General features: G+C 37.3%; 2 protein-coding genes across 6 annotated transcripts in view; both read right to left on the minus strand.

The window, feature by feature from the left end:
- The window catches only part of LOC131063011 (uroporphyrinogen-III synthase, chloroplastic), a 142,712-nt gene that overhangs the window by 693 nt on the left and 122,157 nt on the right, over positions 1 to 19,862 (minus strand). For 2 of the 5 annotated variants that reach the window (XM_057996770.2, XM_057996769.2), the window contains exons 7-9: positions 18,393 to 18,448; positions 18,112 to 18,197; positions 17,849 to 17,974 (exon numbers count right to left, since the gene is read on the minus strand). In XM_057996770.2, coding sequence (XP_057852753.2) covers positions 17,849 to 17,974; positions 18,112 to 18,197; positions 18,393 to 18,448 — 268 coding nt within the window. Of the gene's footprint in view, positions 1 to 17,837; positions 17,975 to 18,071; positions 18,198 to 18,392; positions 18,449 to 19,862 lie in introns of those variants that run through there. The other 3 variants (XM_057996767.2, XM_057996768.2, XM_057996771.2) reach the window with 2 other exon arrangements.
- LOC131063010 (uncharacterized) lies at positions 5 to 8,976 on the minus strand. Its single transcript, XM_059216768.1, has 2 exons — positions 4,919 to 8,976; positions 5 to 4,678 (listed from the first exon to the last, which is right to left on the minus strand). Exon 2 carries the CDS (start codon positions 4,674 to 4,676, stop codon positions 3,645 to 3,647), a length of 1,032 nt encoding a protein of 343 aa, XP_059072751.1. The 5' UTR covers positions 4,677 to 4,678; positions 4,919 to 8,976; the 3' UTR covers positions 5 to 3,644.

Consider the following 19,862-nt stretch of genomic DNA (forward strand, 5'->3'; position numbering starts at 1 on the left):
TAAAATCAGTTAGAAAATGGTCATATGAATACATTCCCAACCTTAAACTCATCTACAAAATTGTTTTGAGTTAGCAAGAGTAGAAAGGATCTTTCATAATAATATAGAAATAACTCCACAACATTAAAGTTTTAAGGATAGTGGTGCAGATTAAAGGTTTCTTAAATGTGATTGTATAGTCTAGCATTGGAACTATAAGAAACACATGCGATTCATCTAATTAGATGTAGATTTAAGAGCAGCTCTTTACAAGATAAACTGACCTGAAATAAATAAATTATATATGCCATGGCAGCCACAATCTATCATATGTAATAGCAGGTTATAATTGATAGATCTTATAATGAGTCACAGCAAAAACGAACCTCCAAAAAGAAGAAATTAAAGCAATATGAGAACAATTTGGAAAAATCCAAAAGAGATGAGCTCAAGTGCATAGATCATGGGAGCTTTCATAATGGAGACACCTGTTTTCAAATCCCTAGGAGACATGTTACATGGTTAAAAATGTTGAAAAGTTGAATTGGGTAAACTAGCACATCTAATTCTTGGTTTGACAATCCTCAATGACAAGGCCAAGTAAAAGCCTATTGGGAAAAAGTGTCTTGACCTTGCATTCCTAATGTTCATTTTAATACATTTTGTACGCACTTGATATTTTATGTTCTAGTGATTTTGTCTTCTTGTGCGAGAGTTGGCATCCCATTTCAATGATGACTGGATTTCACCTTTAGCAGTTTTTTGGCCATAGATGAGGAAGTAGGTGTCCCACTTTGAGGTGGCGTGGTTTGGCCATGTGTTGGCATCTTGCAGTGTGTGTAAGGCCATCATGAAGGGAGTTGCGTAGGACAAATTATATAAGGTGTAAGAACATGTACGAGGGAGGTCATAATAGAATCTTGACCAACATTATTGAAGGTTAATAAACTTGTCATCGAGCATCTTTGAATAGGTTGAATGAGCGCTTAAGTTTGGGTGGTCAAATATGACAATTTATGACAAGAACATCATAAAAATAGCCAGAGGATCTTTTACCAAGGAGAGTGTGCAATTCAGTGTCTTGGTTTGGGCACCATACCTCCAATTGTATTGCTAACGGTTTTACTAAACTATTCCTGGTTTCTAGTTTGAACTCTTGCCTATTCATTTGGTGCTTGGAGTTGTTGTTTGTATAGTTTATTTGGAGGCATCGTTATGTTGCCAAATTCAGCATATATTTGTATGTTGGTGATACTCCATGCGAAGGTTTGCTCTACAAGAATATTATAAACTTAAAGCATTTGATTTACCGAATAATACATAGGGCTGCTTTGGAGTGTGCTTTTTCTCCCATAAGGGTTTTCCCCACATACACCTTGTGTTATGGTATATTGCTTATTTTATGTTCATACGTGTTTCTACTTTTTGTAGTTGTAAAGAGTAAAATTTGCACAATTCTTTCCTCATTAGATTGATGTAGGAAGCGTTTTCGCATACCTTGCTTTCTTTGAAAGCCCTCTCTGAGTTTGACAGTAGTGATAAATGCCCCTATGTCATGGCATCTAGGCCAAAGGTCACTCTACAAGGGGTATTAAACCTATAAAAAAGAAACTTGGGAGAGACAAAGAATTAAGAAAGATTATTGTAAAATAAGTGCTCCAATATCTTTCAAGATCTATTGACTAAACAATAAGTAAGCAAGAAAATTTTTTGTTAGCACATGATTGTTGGTATTTGCTAAAAATGTACTATGTAAACAACCATAATAATATAGGCCCAAGTTGAATGCCAATGAACAACTCTCTAGATGAGGATCTAGATGAAGTTGTAGGCATATGCAAAAGCTATGTGAGATAAAATAGTGCTCGAAATAGAGAGATACAAAATCGACACAATTATTTGATTCCCTATTCTATACATAGCATTCCCTTGAACAACTCTCTAGATGAGGATCTAGATGAAGTTGTAGGCATATGCAAATGCTACGTGAGATAAAATTGTGCACAAAATAGAGATACGAAATCAACACAATTATTTGATTCCCTATTCTATACATTCCTTGGAGAAAGGTGTATGACTGCTATCTTCTAATCTGCCTATTTGTCTATTTTTGATTGTTTGAATGAATGATAAGCTATATTATAGATATGTACAAATAGACTATAGAGATCTCATATTGTGGATGCCAAGAGTTTCTAGGAAGTTGAATCATCCCTATGAGAGTGGAAATGTTCCTATGTTCAACTCATCTCTTGACGATTGTGGAGTGTAACCATTTGCATGCTTGATGAGCTAGTGGATGACTTAGCGAAGCCCAAGCCTCAAGACTGCAACCTAGATTGCCATGATGACTACATTGGCAAAGTGATGCTCATAATGATGTAATAAGAATTAGTGTGAATAGGACCTTGCAATTTAGCTGGGAGGTATAATAGATCTTGATGAATCCGTGGTAGAAACCATTTGTCTTGTTGTTGGAGCTAACCCTTTTTGACCACTTTGTATAAAGGCATATAATAGTTTTGTATAAACATGGTTTCTGGAATTTGATTTGTCTTTGTTGCAATAGGTCAATCTTTGGTTGGAAGTGAGGTGTGGAATGCTAAGTATGCATAGCTATATGCCACAATATTCTTTGGAGCTGGTGCACCATGTGTTGAGCATGAATTCACTTTAGGAGTCTAGCATCTCTTTCTACCCACTAATACAACTACGCTGAAAGGATTGACATTGTACATAGACTTGTGATTATGCATGTGGTGATGTCCAAGCAGTGCATTACAAACCTCCATTGGCACCACATCACAAACTATATCCTCCTCAAAAGGATATATAACATATGAAAAAGTGACACTAGAGAATAAAGTATACAACTTGGGTGTTGTATGTGTTGAACCATCCCAATTTGTAGGGATGCATATGAGGCATGGTTGACAACTTCAATCTCTCAATAGTTTCTAAAGAGATTAGATTCTTCATGCTATTTACACCTACCATGACCTCCTCATCAGCCCTAAATGAATCAGAGAAGTAGAATTTCGGGTTCAAAAAGTAGGCGAAGGCATGTATCGGTTGGTGGAGTTGGTTTGTCCACCTACGATCAATGATGCGCCAAAGGATTTCACATTTTCTTGTATTTCCATGACAGTAATGTGAAATGGCCTCTTTGGCCCTATCCATGGCCTCATAAATGAAACCCATTGGCATGCCCTCTCTATCCACCATACGAAGAACCCTTACCAAAGGTTCTGTCACCTAAAAAAATGAAAACAAATTTTAAATTAGTACAAAATCAACCCCTAAAAATAAAATCAGCAAATAGACAAGATTGTATAAACTTTACTTTTGTGTTTGTTACTTACCGCAGTCAACTCCTCTCCACTTTTATTGAACCCTTCATCAAAAACAATGCTCACAATCTTCTCTGCTTCAAGTCTTTTGGAGTATGCAGACCCCAACCAAGCATTTGACACAAACATCTGCTTAAGATGAGGAATGGCACTAAGAATGCTCTGCAAAGTGATGAAGTGGCTAGCAAATCGTGTCACTCCAGGTTGCACAAGGTCCTTGCCATTTGTGTGTTTTCTCATCAAAGCAAGCACCCAAGTATGGTTGTAGATGAATTTGGTGACACTTCTTGCATCTTCAACCACCTTCTTCACCCATCAAATCTTCCCAATGTCCTCTAGCACCAAGTCCAAGCAATGTGCAGCACAAGGACTCCATGTAATCGAAGGATGCCTCTCCATAAGCATTCTACTTGCAGATACATATGCAGCTGCGTTGTCCGCGATAATTTGGACAACATTCTCAACTCCAACTTCCTGAACCACACCATCCAACATATTACACAAAGTCTCTGCATTTTTTATTTCATTTGAGGCATCAACAGACTTTATGAATACCATTGCACCATTTGAAGCCACCAAGAAGTTGAGAAGAGTCCTATTCCGTCCATTTGTCCATCCATCGGATGAAATGCTGCATCCTTTTCTCTTCCAATACCTTTTCTGATCATCAACCACACCTTGTGTATTTTTCACAGCTTTCCCTAGCAATGGCCCACTGAAGTCATGACCTGTTGGGGCCTTAAACCCCTTACCCGCAACTGTTACTGCATTAACAAAACCTTCCCAATACACATTGTTTGCTGCATTGAAAGATAGATTATTGTAAAACCAAAAGTTTGAAGCTGCTATCCGTGCTTGTTCATGCTTCTCTTTATTCCATCCTGTACCTTCAAGTGAAGGTTGTGCACCTGGAACATTGCGTGGTACAAAAAAATTAGGGTCTAATCTAACAGGAGTGCCACTAGCCTCACCCTCATTGTCACCAAAAGATGAAAGTGATTGACGACCCCGAGTGTGACCTATGGGACCCGAAGTGGACAATGTGGGATTCATTGCAGCTGCCATGGCTTCTCTTGTTTTTTGCCTTTCTTCCTTATGCATATCATTCTCAACAAGAATGGCCTTCATCTCCCTAATAATTTCAAGAGTTGATTTGGGGCATGCCTCCACACCATATCCAGGTATTTGTGCAAGGTGGTATTTTAATCTATTGATTCCACCAGTCATCCATTTTGTGCATTCGGTGCAAGTGACCTCCCCCTTTTTGCTTCCTGCAATCCCATATTTCCATGCTTTATCTCTTTGTCTTCCTGACCTTGGGGTTGCCCTTGGAGTTGAACTTGCCATTGCTGATTTAACATGAAAAAAAAAAAATCAGCAGGGTTTTATGGAAAATCAACATAAAAAATGACAATGAATCATTTGGGAAAAATAGCATTCAAAAACAAGAAAAAAAAATGAGGAAATAACTTAGGAAAGAAAATAGAAAAAAATTTGGCAACATATCCCCTTGTTTTTCAAGATTTTTTTGAGTTTCAAAACAATGAAATGATTCAAATGAAAAAAAAAGAAAGAGAAAAAATCCTTACCTAGATCTCTCTTGCTGATTTTTTCTTCTTCCCTCTACTCCTTCAAACCCTACAAACCTGCTAAAACCAAACAAAAATAAAAATGAAGTGAAAAACAAAAAAAAGGTCACTTTTAACCCTTCACGGGCGTCTTTTCTGGGTCCACGAGTCCCTGCGAAAGACTCGCGAGTCCGAGCAAAAGACTCGCGCGAGTCTTTGCGAAAGACTCGCGAGTCCTAGGCGAGTCGACTCGCGGCGCCAAAGGACTCGCGAGTCCGTGGCGACTCGCCAAGTTTTAAAACTATGGTCAAGAACATACAATCCATCAAACGCTATCAACCATCATACAGCTTCCTTCCCTAGTTGACACCGTATATTGGCTTAACACTCCAAAATCTCTATTTTTTGGCTATGTCAGCATTATTTTTGGCCTCTTAAAAAATAATGAAAAGGATGTGTGCCATGGAGTTCTGTGTGGTTCTAAAGGTCTTAATTTGGTTTGTGTAGTCCTCAGACCCCATGAGGGGTGGTGCCCCTTGACCTCATTGGGATGTTGCCCCTAGACCCCCATCACACTCATTTTATTTTCCAAGCACAATCCAAGTTTGAGTTTGCAAAGTACAAGTCATTGTCGCCACTATTGATATCAGTCTTCCCTCATGTTACTTGACGTTTACTTGTCGTATAGAAGGTGACTGTTTTCTTTTGGGGTAATGTAGTCAACGTACAATGTCTATTGTTCGATAATATTGGTTATTAGACTATGTATAAATTGTTCGTATTAAGTGTTTGTCGGCATCAGGTAATTGTAAGTGTCAATTGGTTGACTGTTGTGTTCCTCTTGGCAACCGTTGGGTCCTTTAAATATATTGTGTATTGTCAAGGAAAGTAGTATGATCTGGTTAGATCAACTCCAATCCCTGGCTGATCATCTCTGGTCTTCTTCTGTAATAAATTCATGTGCGAATAAAGACATTTTACTATTGTATTTGGTATGCATTGTCATCTTTATTATTAATTCATGTATATGATTTATCATATATAGCAGTAAATATGCCTAGTTGTAAATGTATGGAAACTAACGCGGCATGCCAACATCTATGCAATGCACTAGCATTCTGCGACATTTCATCAATCCTTGATCAATCCCACGAATTTCAACCTTTGTTTCCTTTCTAGTTGGTAGGTGTTGACATGTATTTTGTACACAACCAAACACAGAATAAAATACCCAAATGGTACCTTATCCTCTCTTGATTAAAGCCTCTGAATGCTAAAGATATCGCGAAAAGGATCAATCAGGGTGACTTCAAGGTTCTTCGTTGTAGGATCTCTACGTGTGGATAAGCACCAGTGGTCGTTGTAAATGCTGTTTCTTCAAGGGGTCTTACGCACTTTCTGAGAAAGCTTGTCCATGTTACTCTCGTTTGACTGCAGGAACAGGATTTTCCTAATACTAACAGATTATCAAAAATAGCAAAAGATAAGGGTTTCAAGAGATGAATGCTAATCTAATCCTAAGAATGACTCAATGTAAGCTGGACTTGGTAAGATTCTACCAATTTCAGTATTGCCAAGGAATTACAACTCTACTGGAATTGATGCTATCTTCTAAGGTGATTTAGTGATTTTCAAATCATCAAGGACATAGATACTATCATAAAGATACATATCAATATTTCAACAATGATTGAATGATTAAGCAATCTCACTATCTCCAGTTGACCACACAAGTCGTCCTTACAATCAGTAAGAAGCTAGTGGTTTGGAACGTGAATCTCACCAAAGATCAAGCACAACACTTAATCCTTTGAACTTAAACTTAAATACTACTTCGACTGAGAATGATTCAAGAAGATAAACAATCATGAAGATAGCCACAAGTATTGCAATAAACCACCATAACTTCAATATTTTATTGATCTCAAAGCCAAATAGACAACAATTGTTCCAAATTCTTTCTTCACTACCCAATCTTGCTACACAATAACTTTCTTCTCTAAGCTCTCTCTCTTCTCTAACTTCTAACTATTATCAAAATGAAAATGAGTGAGGGTATATATAGCATCCTCAAATACAATGAATGGCCCATATCAAAAGAAGATCAACGGCTGAGATTTTGACACCTAAACCCTAATTAGGGTTTGTTACAAAAAAGGTCCCCATTTAGATGAACATTATTAAATGCATAGCCAAATATTTAATTGGCACAAATATCGAGGAAACATAGACCAATAGGAAATAAGTTGCCACATCATCCTATAACAACTTTTCATCTAGAATTTTGTTCCCTTTCCTATGCTCCTTTTTAGCATATCCAACGAATCTGGACACAATTCCCTCAATCTCAGCAATGGGAATCTTAGGAAGATTCTTCATTCATTCTTCCAAGTGAATGACCTGATCAAAAGCAGTGAGAAGAGCTGTCTCCCATCCAGGTTCAAGCTCGTTGATCTTCTCAATCAGGAACATGGTAGTGAACATCAGATCTCGTTGCTCATCTGTGATGATGTTCTCCTCTTTAAAAAAGATGACCTTGACTCTCTCCTCCAACTCTTGGATGTCCACATCTGTCTCAATCTCAATCCGCCTGCCAAGAATGGTACACAACACTTCAAACATCTTATCTTGAATTGGATGGATGACACCTTCAACTTGACTGCATTTGGTGTTGATGTCTTCAAAAAGAACCTCTTTCATCTGGAGCAGAGCTGACCACTGTAGGAGGTATGAGTTCCTCCATCCATTATCTTTTCTTGTGCCAGGATCCGTCTTGGTGTTTGCCTTATTACTTGCAGGATAGGAATGATAACATCTTTAGTGTGAGTGAAAGCGGCTACAGTTATCATGAGATTATGGACAATCTCAAGGACCTGGATAGCTCGATGAATTGTCTTCATCATTCTTGTTGCAAATTCAACAGCTACCATGTGGGATTTATCAATCCAAGAGCTCATAAGCTGAACCAAGCTCTTGACCCTTTCTGCTTCGCCAACTGATTCAAGAGGAAGTGCTTGTAAAGGAGATACTGTTGGATCCTGATGTCTCAAGGGCTGATTGAGATGACTAAAATAGCCTCTCCAAGCACCAACCTCTCTCTCAAGCTTCCTATTCTTTTCCATTTCTTCCTTAAGTTTGTCTTTAAGTGCTTCAAATTAATCGGTTGCTTCTTCCATCGCTTGTTCAGTAGTGAGTGGACCAAGCTCAAATGTTTCTAAGTCATACTCATCTGCAAGAATCTCACCTTCATACTTGTCCACTACTGGTGTAGCTATTTGCAATTTCCCGGATCCTGTCTCATCCCTTATTACCTTGGACATCTTTGTGGCCTTCTTTTCCATTACCTCTTGAGAATTTCCTATAAGGCTTTTTAAATCAAATACATCTTCTTCTTCTTCAACCACAACCACCCTTGTCAGTCTCTCTTTTAACCAATCCGGGATGGCGGATCTTGTTTCTCTTACTTGTATCTCTTTAGGCAGTGGTTCATCCTCTCGGAGAGGAGATGTCACTTCATCATCATTCTTCTCTTCATGTAGCTCATTAGCATCAACTTGGGGAGATTGACTTGATGAATGTTGAGGCGTCTGTCCCTTCTCTGGCTTGTCATTTTGCACTATGGATTCCATAGATTCATCAACTTCAGGTACCACCTTCCCCTTGGCTTGCCTTCTTTTCATGTCGAGAAGATGTGCTTGATGGATGATCACAATTGGCTTCTTGCTTCTTCTTGGAAGGTTCCCTTTTCTCAGGTCTTTCTTTCCTCTTTGCACCTCTAGGATGAGAAGTGTTCTCACTTACGCTTGCTTCTCCTTCTTCTGGTCTTGCCTCCAAAGTAAAAGTCATTGATACATTTTGCTCCCTCAACTTCTGATGCTGTACATCCACCCATCTGCGAGTACATGATAAAACAGGAGCCATCAAAGCTCTCAAGTCTAAAACCTCAGGCTCATTCCAATCTATCTTCACTGCTTTGTCTTCTTTGTCATAGGACGACTGGAGGTATCTGCCATTATCTTGGGCTTGATCAGCTACCCTATAAACTTTGCATTTCCTGATGAAATCTAAGGGTAGCATGGAATGCATCTTTCTTTTAACCTCTAAATCACTTGGGAGATTCATCCAAAAGTCCTCCACCTGAAACTCATGTTTGTACTTCTTACCGATTGTCTCCTCCATATAACCGTGAGGATCAAAATTCTCCCGCGAGGCAAAGGATGTGAATGAATATAAAGATAATTCCTTCTCTGCATCTTCCGAGGCTTGAGTGTTGGACATACTTCAAGTGAATTCCCTAGTATGATGGGCACGGGAATTCCATTTCCATGCTTGTGTCTGGATACCTTTGCATAAGCTGCCAACTGTCTAGTCACCTCAAGTAGTACTATCCTGTCTGTCGGATACCTCGGCAACATGTAGGGAGGTGATGGACACCCATGAACTCTGATGTATGTAAAATTTTGAAACTGGATGAACCATGCACCATACTTCTTCACAAGCTCTTGTGCATCCAGAGATAGTCGATTATGAATCCCACCTTGCAATATCCTAGTAATGTTCATCGTGAAGGTATCATTGACTAACTTGTAGTCACTTCTAGGCAGATGATGCAGATGAACATAGGAATCACAAACTCTCATTTCTCCGGGTCCTCTTCCGATCACTCCTCTGTGAGGTAGCCCTGCATACTCGAAACTCCTGATTAAGGCATATATAACATATGAGCTCATGTGGAATGATTTGGTGGGTCTTAGCCTTCTCAATTGCACGTCCAGACTATTGCTAATAATTCTGGCCCAATGAAGCATTCCCTTTCCTTGGACTATCACTTGAATGAAGAAGAACATCCACTTTTCGAAGTAGAAAGCTTGAGGAGACCCTGTAACTCAATTGAGTAGAGTGATCAAATCTCTGTATTCCTCCTGGAAATCGATCCTATGCAATGTATTGGGAATCTTGTTCAAGCGAGGCCGAGTTTTGAGCAACCAATTCTTATTGATGAGATTCAGACAAGTATCAGAATCATCTTCATAGATCGACCTGGCTCCTTCTAAGCTTTTGTAAATCATATCTTTATGCTCTGGAAGATGAAGAGCTTCACTTATAGCTTCCTCTGAAAGATAAGCTAAGGTGTTCCCTTCCTTGGATATGATCGACCTTGATTGTGAGTCATAGTGGCGGGCACACTCGATCATCAGCTCATGACACTTGATTGCTGGAGGGAAACCTGCCGCCTTGATGATGCCACTTTCAATTATCTTCTTCGCAACGGGTGATGGCTTGCCAATGTAGGGGACCTCTCGAAACTTCTTCACATTGAAGTTTCCTAAGTTGGTGTCTCTGATATTACTCCATTTGGACACGATCCTGGTCTCCAATTTGTCATTCTTCTGATCTTCTTTGATGAGAGCCGGGCGACTAGTAGATACTCCAGACTTTGGAGTCGCCATCTTGATACCTACACAACATTTCAAAATTAGTCCTTGAGCATTAAAGGATAGAAAATAAGACTCAAAAGGAAGATTTAAGATATTAATTAGGAAACTTCATGATAAATCTAGAGTTATCATTTCCTAATCAACACTTAGTCTTTTCTAAAAAAAGTGCCCAAAAATCAAGTCTTACACAAGGATATTAGGATAATTTCGCCATACCTCCTCTTGAGTACTAAACTCTTAAGACCTTTGAAAATGATGCAAGAAAAATGGATTTTGCTAGGCAAGGTTTAAATCATAGCCCTCTCTTGGATGAATTATGCCTCCTTTATCTTCAAAAGAATAAATTCCACCCTCCTTAGCCTTCAACACTTAGTAGAAATTCGCTCCAAACAAGCTATATTTCGCTCCTCCAATTTGCTCTCCAATTTCGCACTTAGAAGGAATGAATGAATGATTTGAAATGTGAAGCAACACTCCTCCATTATATAGAGCGCTCACCCTACTCCCTTCAAGGCCGACTTGGAAAAAAAGGGGTAAAAAAATAAATAAAATCTCCAAAAAAGGGTGGCCGACTTGCAAAATAAAGGTAGAATAATGCCTTGAGCGCTCATTTTAAATTTTAAAAAATTAATTTGAATCCTCCAAGGTAAAATTTTGATTATTTCAAGGTCAAAATTAATTTATTAAATGCAAAAATGCTTTTAAATTAATGCGAATTTAAATTTAATTTTCCCAAATGTTTCGAATTTAGCAAATTTGGCAATTTAGTGCAAACTGGAGAATATCAATTTCTTGATCAAGGTCTCAATGAAGCTTGCAAATAATTTCGCCCTGGACCCTCTCCAAGGGTCGAGAGCGATTTTCCAAATTTAGCCTTGAAGGTTTCATACCTTGACTCTAAAAATCTCCTGGAGGGTGAATTCTTATCTAGTTAAGGTCTTGCATTTCAAGTTTTGGCATTCTGCATGAGGAATTTAGGTGGAAGTGTGGATTTCGCCCTGGACCCTCTCCAAGGGTTAGGAGCGATTTTCTCATTTTAGGCTTATAATCCACCTTAACTTAATTGTTGAACTCTCTACGCAATTTCCAAGATCCATTTCCTTGCGCCACCAAGTTACTTCATCAAAAATCTTGAAGGAAATAATGCTTTTAGAGGAATTTCACCCTGGACCCTCTCCAAGGGTTAGGAACGATTTTCATAATTTGGCTCAAAATTGTCATTATTCAAAGTTCACAATCTCTTCAAGGCATCTCAAATAGGTCTTCTCACTGAATTCTAGACTTAGCTCAATCCAACTTAGGAGAAAAAGTGTGATTTTGGTGTTTTTCGCCCTAGACCCTCTCCAAGGGTTAGGAGCGATTTTTGCAACTTTGACTAGAAATCCTCATTTCCTTATCTAAAAACTTCTTCACCAAGCAAGATCATGTTTATGCCTCCAAACTAAGCAAGAAAATCCTCTTTCCAAGTTTTTCGCCCTAGACCCTCAGCAAGGGTCAGGAGCGATTTTTGCAAATTAGGCTCAATCCATCATCATTTTTCGTTGAAACTTTTATTCATCACTAGGTAATGTCTTTCCTTATCCACTCCATCCAAATTTGTCTTGTTTCTACAGGGTAGAATAAGAGATTTTCAAATTTTCGCCCTGGACCTTCTCCAAGGGTCAGGAGCGATTTTTCTTTCCTAGCCCAGGATCATCAATTTTTGGAAGCAAATCTTTATTCATCATGTCTTTGGAGGCCTTTTTTACCTTAGTATAACCTTGCCTTAGCACAACCTTGAAGGGAACATGTTGGTTTTATGATTTTCGCCCTGGACCCTCTCCAAGGGTCAGGAGCGACTTTTTGGTTTCAAGCATATTCCTTCACTCTTTTGACTTCAAATCACCTCTAAGGCATAACACATCACGTCCTTCTCCTATCCAAGCAAGATTTTGCCTTAATTCTACAAAAAAAGGAGAGAACCTTGGAAATTCGCTCTGGACCTTCAGCAAGGGTCAGGAGCGATTCTGATAATTGCCTTCAAAACTTTCACTCTCGACAATCCTTCTTCTCTTCAAGGCAATTCGAACATCATTTCACACTCATGCCTAGGCTTAGCTTCGTTCAAACTTGGAGGAAAAAGTAGGTTTTTAGAATTTTCGCCCTAGGCCTTCACAAAGGGTCAGGAGCGAACTTTGCCATCTAGACCAAAATGCTTCACTTTTCACCTTCAAACTTCTTTGCTAAGGAAGATTTCATCTTGTATTGTGCTATGAATAGGTTTTCATGCCCAAGAAAGGTAAAATAATGTGCTTGAAAGGAATTTCGCCCTGGACCCTCAGCAAGGGTCAGGAGCGAAATTACCTTTCCTGGGCAAAACTCCTTCATCTCTTCATCTTCAAACAAGTTTGGAGGCTTCATCATGCTCATTTCACCATTCATCATGCCTTTGACATCTTAATTTGACCAAACAAGGCCAGAAATGACTCTAATAGGAATTTTCGCCCTGGACCCTTAGCAAGGGTCAGGAGAGAAATTTAGGTTTTCAAAAAAGTCATTCATCTTTTCAAGTTAAAACTTTTTCAGGCGGGTAGAGGGAGTTGTTCATTTTCCATTCATGTTCAAAGCTTGATCCTTTTTCATTGCAAAATGAAGAAAATCAAAATTTCGCCCTAGGCCCTCAGCAAGGGTCAGGAGCGAATTTGTGTTTGTTGCCCAAAATTCATCATTTTTCATGTTTTCAAACCTTCAATTGCCTCAAGTGACGTCCAATTCTCCTTCCGGGAGACCCTACAAAAAACAAGTTAGCCAAAATTAGTGCAAAATAAGCTTAAACAACATTTTCGCCCTGGACCCTCAGCAAGGGTCAGGAGCGAAATCTTCATTTTAGGCTAAACTGCTCAAAATTTAAGTCTCAAACCACTTCACAAGGCAAAGTCAGGTCATTTTCAAGGCCAGGAACCAGTTAGCAAATCCTCTCAAAACAAGAAACTATGTTTAGAACGAAGTTCGCCTTGGACCTTCAGCAAGGGTCAGGTGCGAATTTTCTATTTCAGGCATCATCTTGCTCTCAAAAAATCGATCAAAACCTCCCAGGCAAGAACACACAAAATCATCTTAAAACATGTCAACACTTAGTCAAAATTGTGAAGGAAATCCAGTTTACAAGGAATTTCGCCCTGCTCCCTCAGCAAGGGTCAGGAGCGAATTTGACATTTTCAGGCTCTTGATTCATTTCATACCCATTTAGCCTAGCTCACTGGACTCCCTTCCTTCACTGACCACGCTTAACTGACTCAGACTTGGAAACAAACAAGACTTTACCCTAAAAAACCCCTATTCAATCTAGACCTAACCTGAGACCTATTTGACTCTCCTGAAAGGTTTACCTCATTCCAACAATCTCAATTCTTCAGGGAGATATTTAACAATTTTCCAAAATTTGATTGGACCTAGCTTGAATGATGCCAAAAAAGAACCCCTAAGGTTTAGCCCTAGCCCAGATAGATCACTCACTCACTCAAAATCCCAAAAAAATTAGAGAGAAGAACTGACAGAGAGAAAGCAAAACAAAAGCAAAAAGAGGGGGTCCCCATTCAATTTGGGGCAATGTGTGAAATGGTCACAACAGTAGGTAATCACTCTAGAGAGAATTTGAATAGATATTTGTTGCCTTCTCCCTCTTTGACCATTTTCAAAGAAATTCTTTGCATTCTATCACTCTCTTGACAATTTTGAACTCTTGCAAACTATTCTCCATTGTTAACAGCACTACAAATTCTTACCAGCAATCTACATGATGTGAAGGTTATCGTGTATTATCAACCTCATGGAATTATGATGGAAATCCTTAGACATGCATTGTAATCTTCATGAACTCCTATAAAGCATTTGTGAGGTCATCTTGCTTTTTTTTTTCTTTCTCAGATTCTCATTTTCTCATTGTCATTATTGTTGAATCCCTTAGTGCTATTGCCTTTTGCATTTTGGGATTACACTTTCATTTGCCAAGCATTGTTATTCTAGTTCTGTTGCATTCAATCTAGTATTGTCATTCTATTGCATTTCATTTAGCATATCTATTATTATTATAAAAGAGATGGGCTATCTGTGGAGGCTGAAAAACCAACCTAGGGCCTTGACCTGAAGGCAAGCTCCATACAACCACAAAAACATTTTCCTTTGTCTTCTTTTGATACAAGTTTCCATTACGAAAAGGATATTTACCTTTGTAAAAGTTTGTCAATATCTTTCCCTCTCTTTATCAATTTTTTCATTTTCATTACAATTGGATTGTATAATCTCTGGTATTTTGTTTAATTTTCCATTCACAATCTTATAGACTGAACAGTGTGCCCTCAACTGCAAAAGTGTATGACTGTTTTTTAAAGCAATATATGTTTTCTTTTTTTTTTCGAAGTTGCCGAGTCAATAATTTGGGGTTTGCTGAGCTCAAGTATGCAGGCTATGGTAGAGACATTTTCACTCCATATCAACTACTTTTTAAAACCTCTGCTTCCACTAATCGCATCTGGTTAATTCTCTTTCACTAAAATGGGAGCGGGTAGACTCAGAAAAGAATATGTTCTCTCATTATCCACCTTTGTTTCTGTCAAGACACTATAAAATCACCTTAACAAGGAGCTCTTATTGCCTTGTTCTTTTAAATTTGCATGCAAGTTTATCAATTAACACGCACAAGATAATTTAATTGACTGGATAGCTCACTACATGTCAATTAGCGTTTAGACTAGAGAAGAGAGGGTACTTCACATTTATAAATTCACACGTCTTTAAAATAATTTAAGTTTTAACGAAAAAGAGAGATTACCATGAGAACATACTATTTGGTGTGCCATTAAACTTTTCATAGTTTATGTCTGACTGATTGTGATTTTCTTTGCCTTTGGTAATGGAGATCAGAGCCAGGTGAATCTTTCCACCAATGGAATGATTATCTTCATAAAACCAAATTCTTCAATTTGAAGATAGATCTGAGTCTATGACCTATGTCAACTTTGTGATTTTGCAAGCTTGTTTCTACTTAACTACAGCACCACAAAATACCAATCCATGATTTCAAACACCTAATATCTTCCTGATACATATTATGTCAGACGAGGAGATTCCATTCATGTTGACTTTTACCTCACAAAAAAATTATATATTGATTAGAACAGTAGATACTAGTTATCCTGACTTCAAGTTAATTCCGATTTGGCACAATGTTGTTCTTATAAAAAATGCGTAATTCAGAATGAAATTGAGATGTTGAAATTCTGCAAATGTTTATTTGTGACCTCATAGGCTTGATCTTCATGAAAACAATTTTGCAGTAGAATCATAAGGTGAGTATGAATGAGAACTAAGTTATTGTGTTCTTCCCTTTTGTTTCTGTCCTTTAGTGTCCTTTTAGGTTTTGAAATATCACTTTATTTTCGTTTTGCCATTTTCCTTGGTATTTATCTTTGAAGGAATGAACCCAGGTTCACCTGGTTAGGGTAATGACAAACCCTAGATATATCTGAGTATGGTCCTGTGCCTGGAGTAGACTAGGGTTGTTTTTTGAGGAGTATCTGGTCTGGGATCAGAACCCAGTTTGAAATGTGTCCGATATGGGGTGGTGTGGGGAGCCAAGAAGAATCTGGAAACACAGCTTTCATCTTAATCAGTGCATTCATGACACAATGTGAGAATACAGGCAAAAAAATAATTAAGGATATTTCTCTGTGGGTTATCCCTTAATATACTTTAAACTTAAAGCAATTTACTACTGAGGAAAGATAGATACACAATATAAGCAAAATTCATTTTCCTCTAGAAACCCCTCTAAATTTTGTATTGCTTTCTATCTGGTCTGGGATAAGAATCAAGATTGAACAGTATATGGTATGGGGGTGGCAGTGAGTAGAATCTAGTAACATAACTTTAACATATATACATCACACATATGAATGCGTAAATAAAGGAAAATGTTATTTTACCAGATTCTTCTCGCTCCCACTGCCACTCCTATACCATCCACTGTTTAAACTGATTTCTGATCCCAGACCAGATAGAAAGCAATACAAATATAAGCCATAATGCATTATAAAATGCTTGTGTTATTTAGAAAATTAAAAAAATAGTCAAAATCAGATAGAATATATTTTATGTTTTCCAAAAAATGCTGATTGGTACAATGATGTATCCATTCTCTAACCAATATGCCCAAATATGTTCTCTATTAGAATTAGAAAAGGATGGCTAGACTTACATATACATACATACATAAATACATATAGATATAAATACATATACATATCCATAGACATACATACATACATACATATACATATGCATATATAAGTTACTGGGTTCTTTTGTTTTAGCCTGGGTCCTGGTAGGGGTACAGTTCGGATTCTTCCTGGGTGTCTGGCTCACAGAGAACCCAAGCACCTAGGTAGTACCAAGGGTCGTACCCAAGCATAGTTTCATAAATTAAAACCTCAGTTTCACTCTCATAACTTTGTGACACCATTTTTTATCAGAATTTGCTAGCAAGCAAGCAATTAAATATCATTCAGTTGCATTTGTGAGCTATACCTAAAAACATGGGGTTAGTAAACTTTATATCAGCATTACTGAGATTCATTTCAGTTGATTTACATTATGCATATTTAGCAGCTGTTTGCTTATGTTTTGTGAAATCAATTTCCTTGTGTTGTTAAAGATTTGGCATTTTGTCAAATGTTTGAAAAATGAAATTGAACAAGCTTCTGCATTTGACACAGCTAGTGGTAGTGGCAATCCGATTGATTGTGGTTTAAATGAAATTGAACCAAATGCTGATATTGAACTTGATGCTTCTGATGAAGAAAAACGTGAATATTAAAATCGATTATAATTTGAATTTTCATTGTGTAAGGACATCTTGAGACTTAAGTATTTTCATTTTTGCAAATTATGAATGAGGTATCAAAATATTCTCTTCTTATAGTTATACTGTATACATTGATACAGTTAATATTTTATAATTTTGATGCTTGAACATATATAGAATATATGTACAAATGTACCCATACCCGTGCCCAAGGAATTTCTTTTGCCCTACCTGCGAATTCGTACCCGATTCCATATCCGTACCTGTACCTGAACCAGTAACTTAGGTATATATGTATATGTATATACATATAAATGTGTGTGTACATGTCACAATGTGAGAATATTGGCAAAAACATTTTAAGCATATTTCTCCGTGGGTTATCCCTTCATTCGCTTTAAAGCAATTTGCTACTAAAGATAGATGCACTAGATCGGCAATATATATTTTATTTGGTAAACCCCACTATGTTTTGTATTACATTCTATAGCAGGAGATGCTTTTGACATCCTCTTCTTTGCTACCAGTGTTGGCTCTTTTTGGATATCAATGAGCTATAATGTTCATTCATATGGATAAATATTTCTTCATACACTCCAGTACAGCCTACACATATATATAGTATAAAATAGAAAATTGAAAAAAAAAGGAGTAAACAGAGACCCTTCTAACCCAGGATTCTCTGGGTAATAAATCTTCTGGAAGCCAGATTCTCTTGCAGCAGAAGCAGATGTTTCTCCAATGCAAGCAACAGCGCCATTCCAGCCCTTAATATTGGATATGATTTTAGCCCAAGCCCTGCTATCAATAAATTTATTTGGGCTCATTAAAGGGGGCCATAAACAACACTAATGAAAATTCACAATCATTAAAGCTACAGATTTATTAATTATACTTTCAGCTAGATATGAAAATGGTTGTTCATGTTGCAGAACCTAACAGTAGATGGTGATGCTACTGCAACAACAGGTACTAAAACTGCTTCTGCCAACAGTGCTTGATCTAGTTCATGAATGGGTACCTGAGTTCAACGCATCCCACCATGTATCTTGTCAGTATTTTCTTTACACAAGCAAAGTATTCATTTTGTATTTTCTATAGAACCAAACATATCAAGCATTCTCGCAGGAAATTTGTACTAGACTTGATAGGTGATGGAACATGCTTTCCAATGAAAATAAAATTTCAATACAAGCTTCAGTAACAGGATTCTTACTGTGGAGTATGTATTTAATCTTGTTACTTGAAATCCACGATCTGATAAAGTGTGTTCTGCAACCAGTACAAAATGATCTTTTACATAGTTTTCCACTGTATTCATCTCAACAAACTACTTTTTTTCTCAAGTAAAGACATTGTCTAGAATTGCAATCTCAAATATTTAAATTCCATGTCCCTTTATAAATCTGATCTATGTACACCACTACCAAGATAAAGGAACAAGTGAAAAAAGAAAAATGTTTGCACATCATCTAAAAATAAAAAATAAGAAAAAGGAGGTAATAAAAACTAAGATATGTTGCATAATATAGACATAATTTAGAATAAAGAAAACCATTAAAATAATTATGTAATGTCTCTATAATGGTCATTTGGTTAGTTAGTTTAGGATATTTCCATTTCGTAGTTTGTTCTTATTCAGAATGTTTCTTTTCGGTCTTTCGTTTCTGTTTTAGAAACTTTGCTTGTAATTGCTTATTTAAGGAGCCTTAGCCTCCTTTATTAATAACAACATGGAATTATAATTTCAAGGTATCAGAGCTTAGGTTCTTTTTTGGCTAATTTTTTTAGTAAAATAATTCATTGATTTTCTGATTTTTTTTTCCACAACAAATCATTAAAGGGTTTTGCTTGAGTTTTTCCACAAAAACCAGGGAGGTTTTATTTCTGTTTACTACTCGTGATGGCTACGAGTAAAGTTTTTGAACAGATTGGGGGGTTTTGTACGATTTTCTCTTAAAAAATCATGGATGAGTTTTCTAATTTTTTACCACAAAAAACCATGGAAGGGTTTTGCTTGATTTTTTCCACAAAAATCAAGGAGTTCTATTTTTGTTTACCAATCATGATGGCCACAAGTAAAGTTTTTGAACAAAATGGGGGGTTTTGTATGATTTTCTCCTCAAAAATTGTGGATGGATTTTCGGATTTTCGGATTTTTCTCCACAAAAAATCATGGAGGGTTTTGCATGATTTTCTTTTCAAAAATCGTGGTTTCTCTGTTTGTTTTTTGTACGTTTTTTTCACACAAAAATTGTGGGTTCTTCTTTGTTGGAGGGTTTTCTTTCTGGGTTTTCTGATTTTTCCACAAAAATCTTGAAGGGTGTTTGTTCTTTTTTGGGTTTTTTTATTTTTTTCCAAAAACAATCATGATGGGTTTTATGATTTTTTCCATAAAATATCATGGTGGTGCTAGGTTTTATTATTTTTTCCATAAAAATCATGGTGGTGGGTTTTATGATTTTTTCCCCCCAAAAAAATCACAATGGAGGGTTTGCCGTTTTTTCCACAAAATCGTGGTTTCAATTTTTTGCCGATTTTTTTGTCAACAAAAATCAAAGTTTTTTGAGAAGCTGAGCTTGGTCTCACTAGATAAAGGGAGGGATGGCTTTGTTACCCAACATCATGTTGGAAGGATTGTGGTAAACTTGGTCATATCCAAAAGTTCTATAGAGTTAGGGAGGGT

Source organism: Cryptomeria japonica, chromosome 2 (genome assembly GCF_030272615.1).
Source record: "Cryptomeria japonica chromosome 2, Sugi_1.0, whole genome shotgun sequence".
Taxonomy (NCBI): Eukaryota; Viridiplantae; Streptophyta; class Pinopsida; order Cupressales; family Cupressaceae; genus Cryptomeria; species Cryptomeria japonica.

What these genes read in the sequence shown, in the direction of transcription:
- LOC131063010 (XM_059216768.1), bottom strand. Translation starts at nt 4,676, where the DNA reads ATGGCAAGTTCAACTCCAAGGGCAACCCCAAGGTCAGGAAGACAAAGA.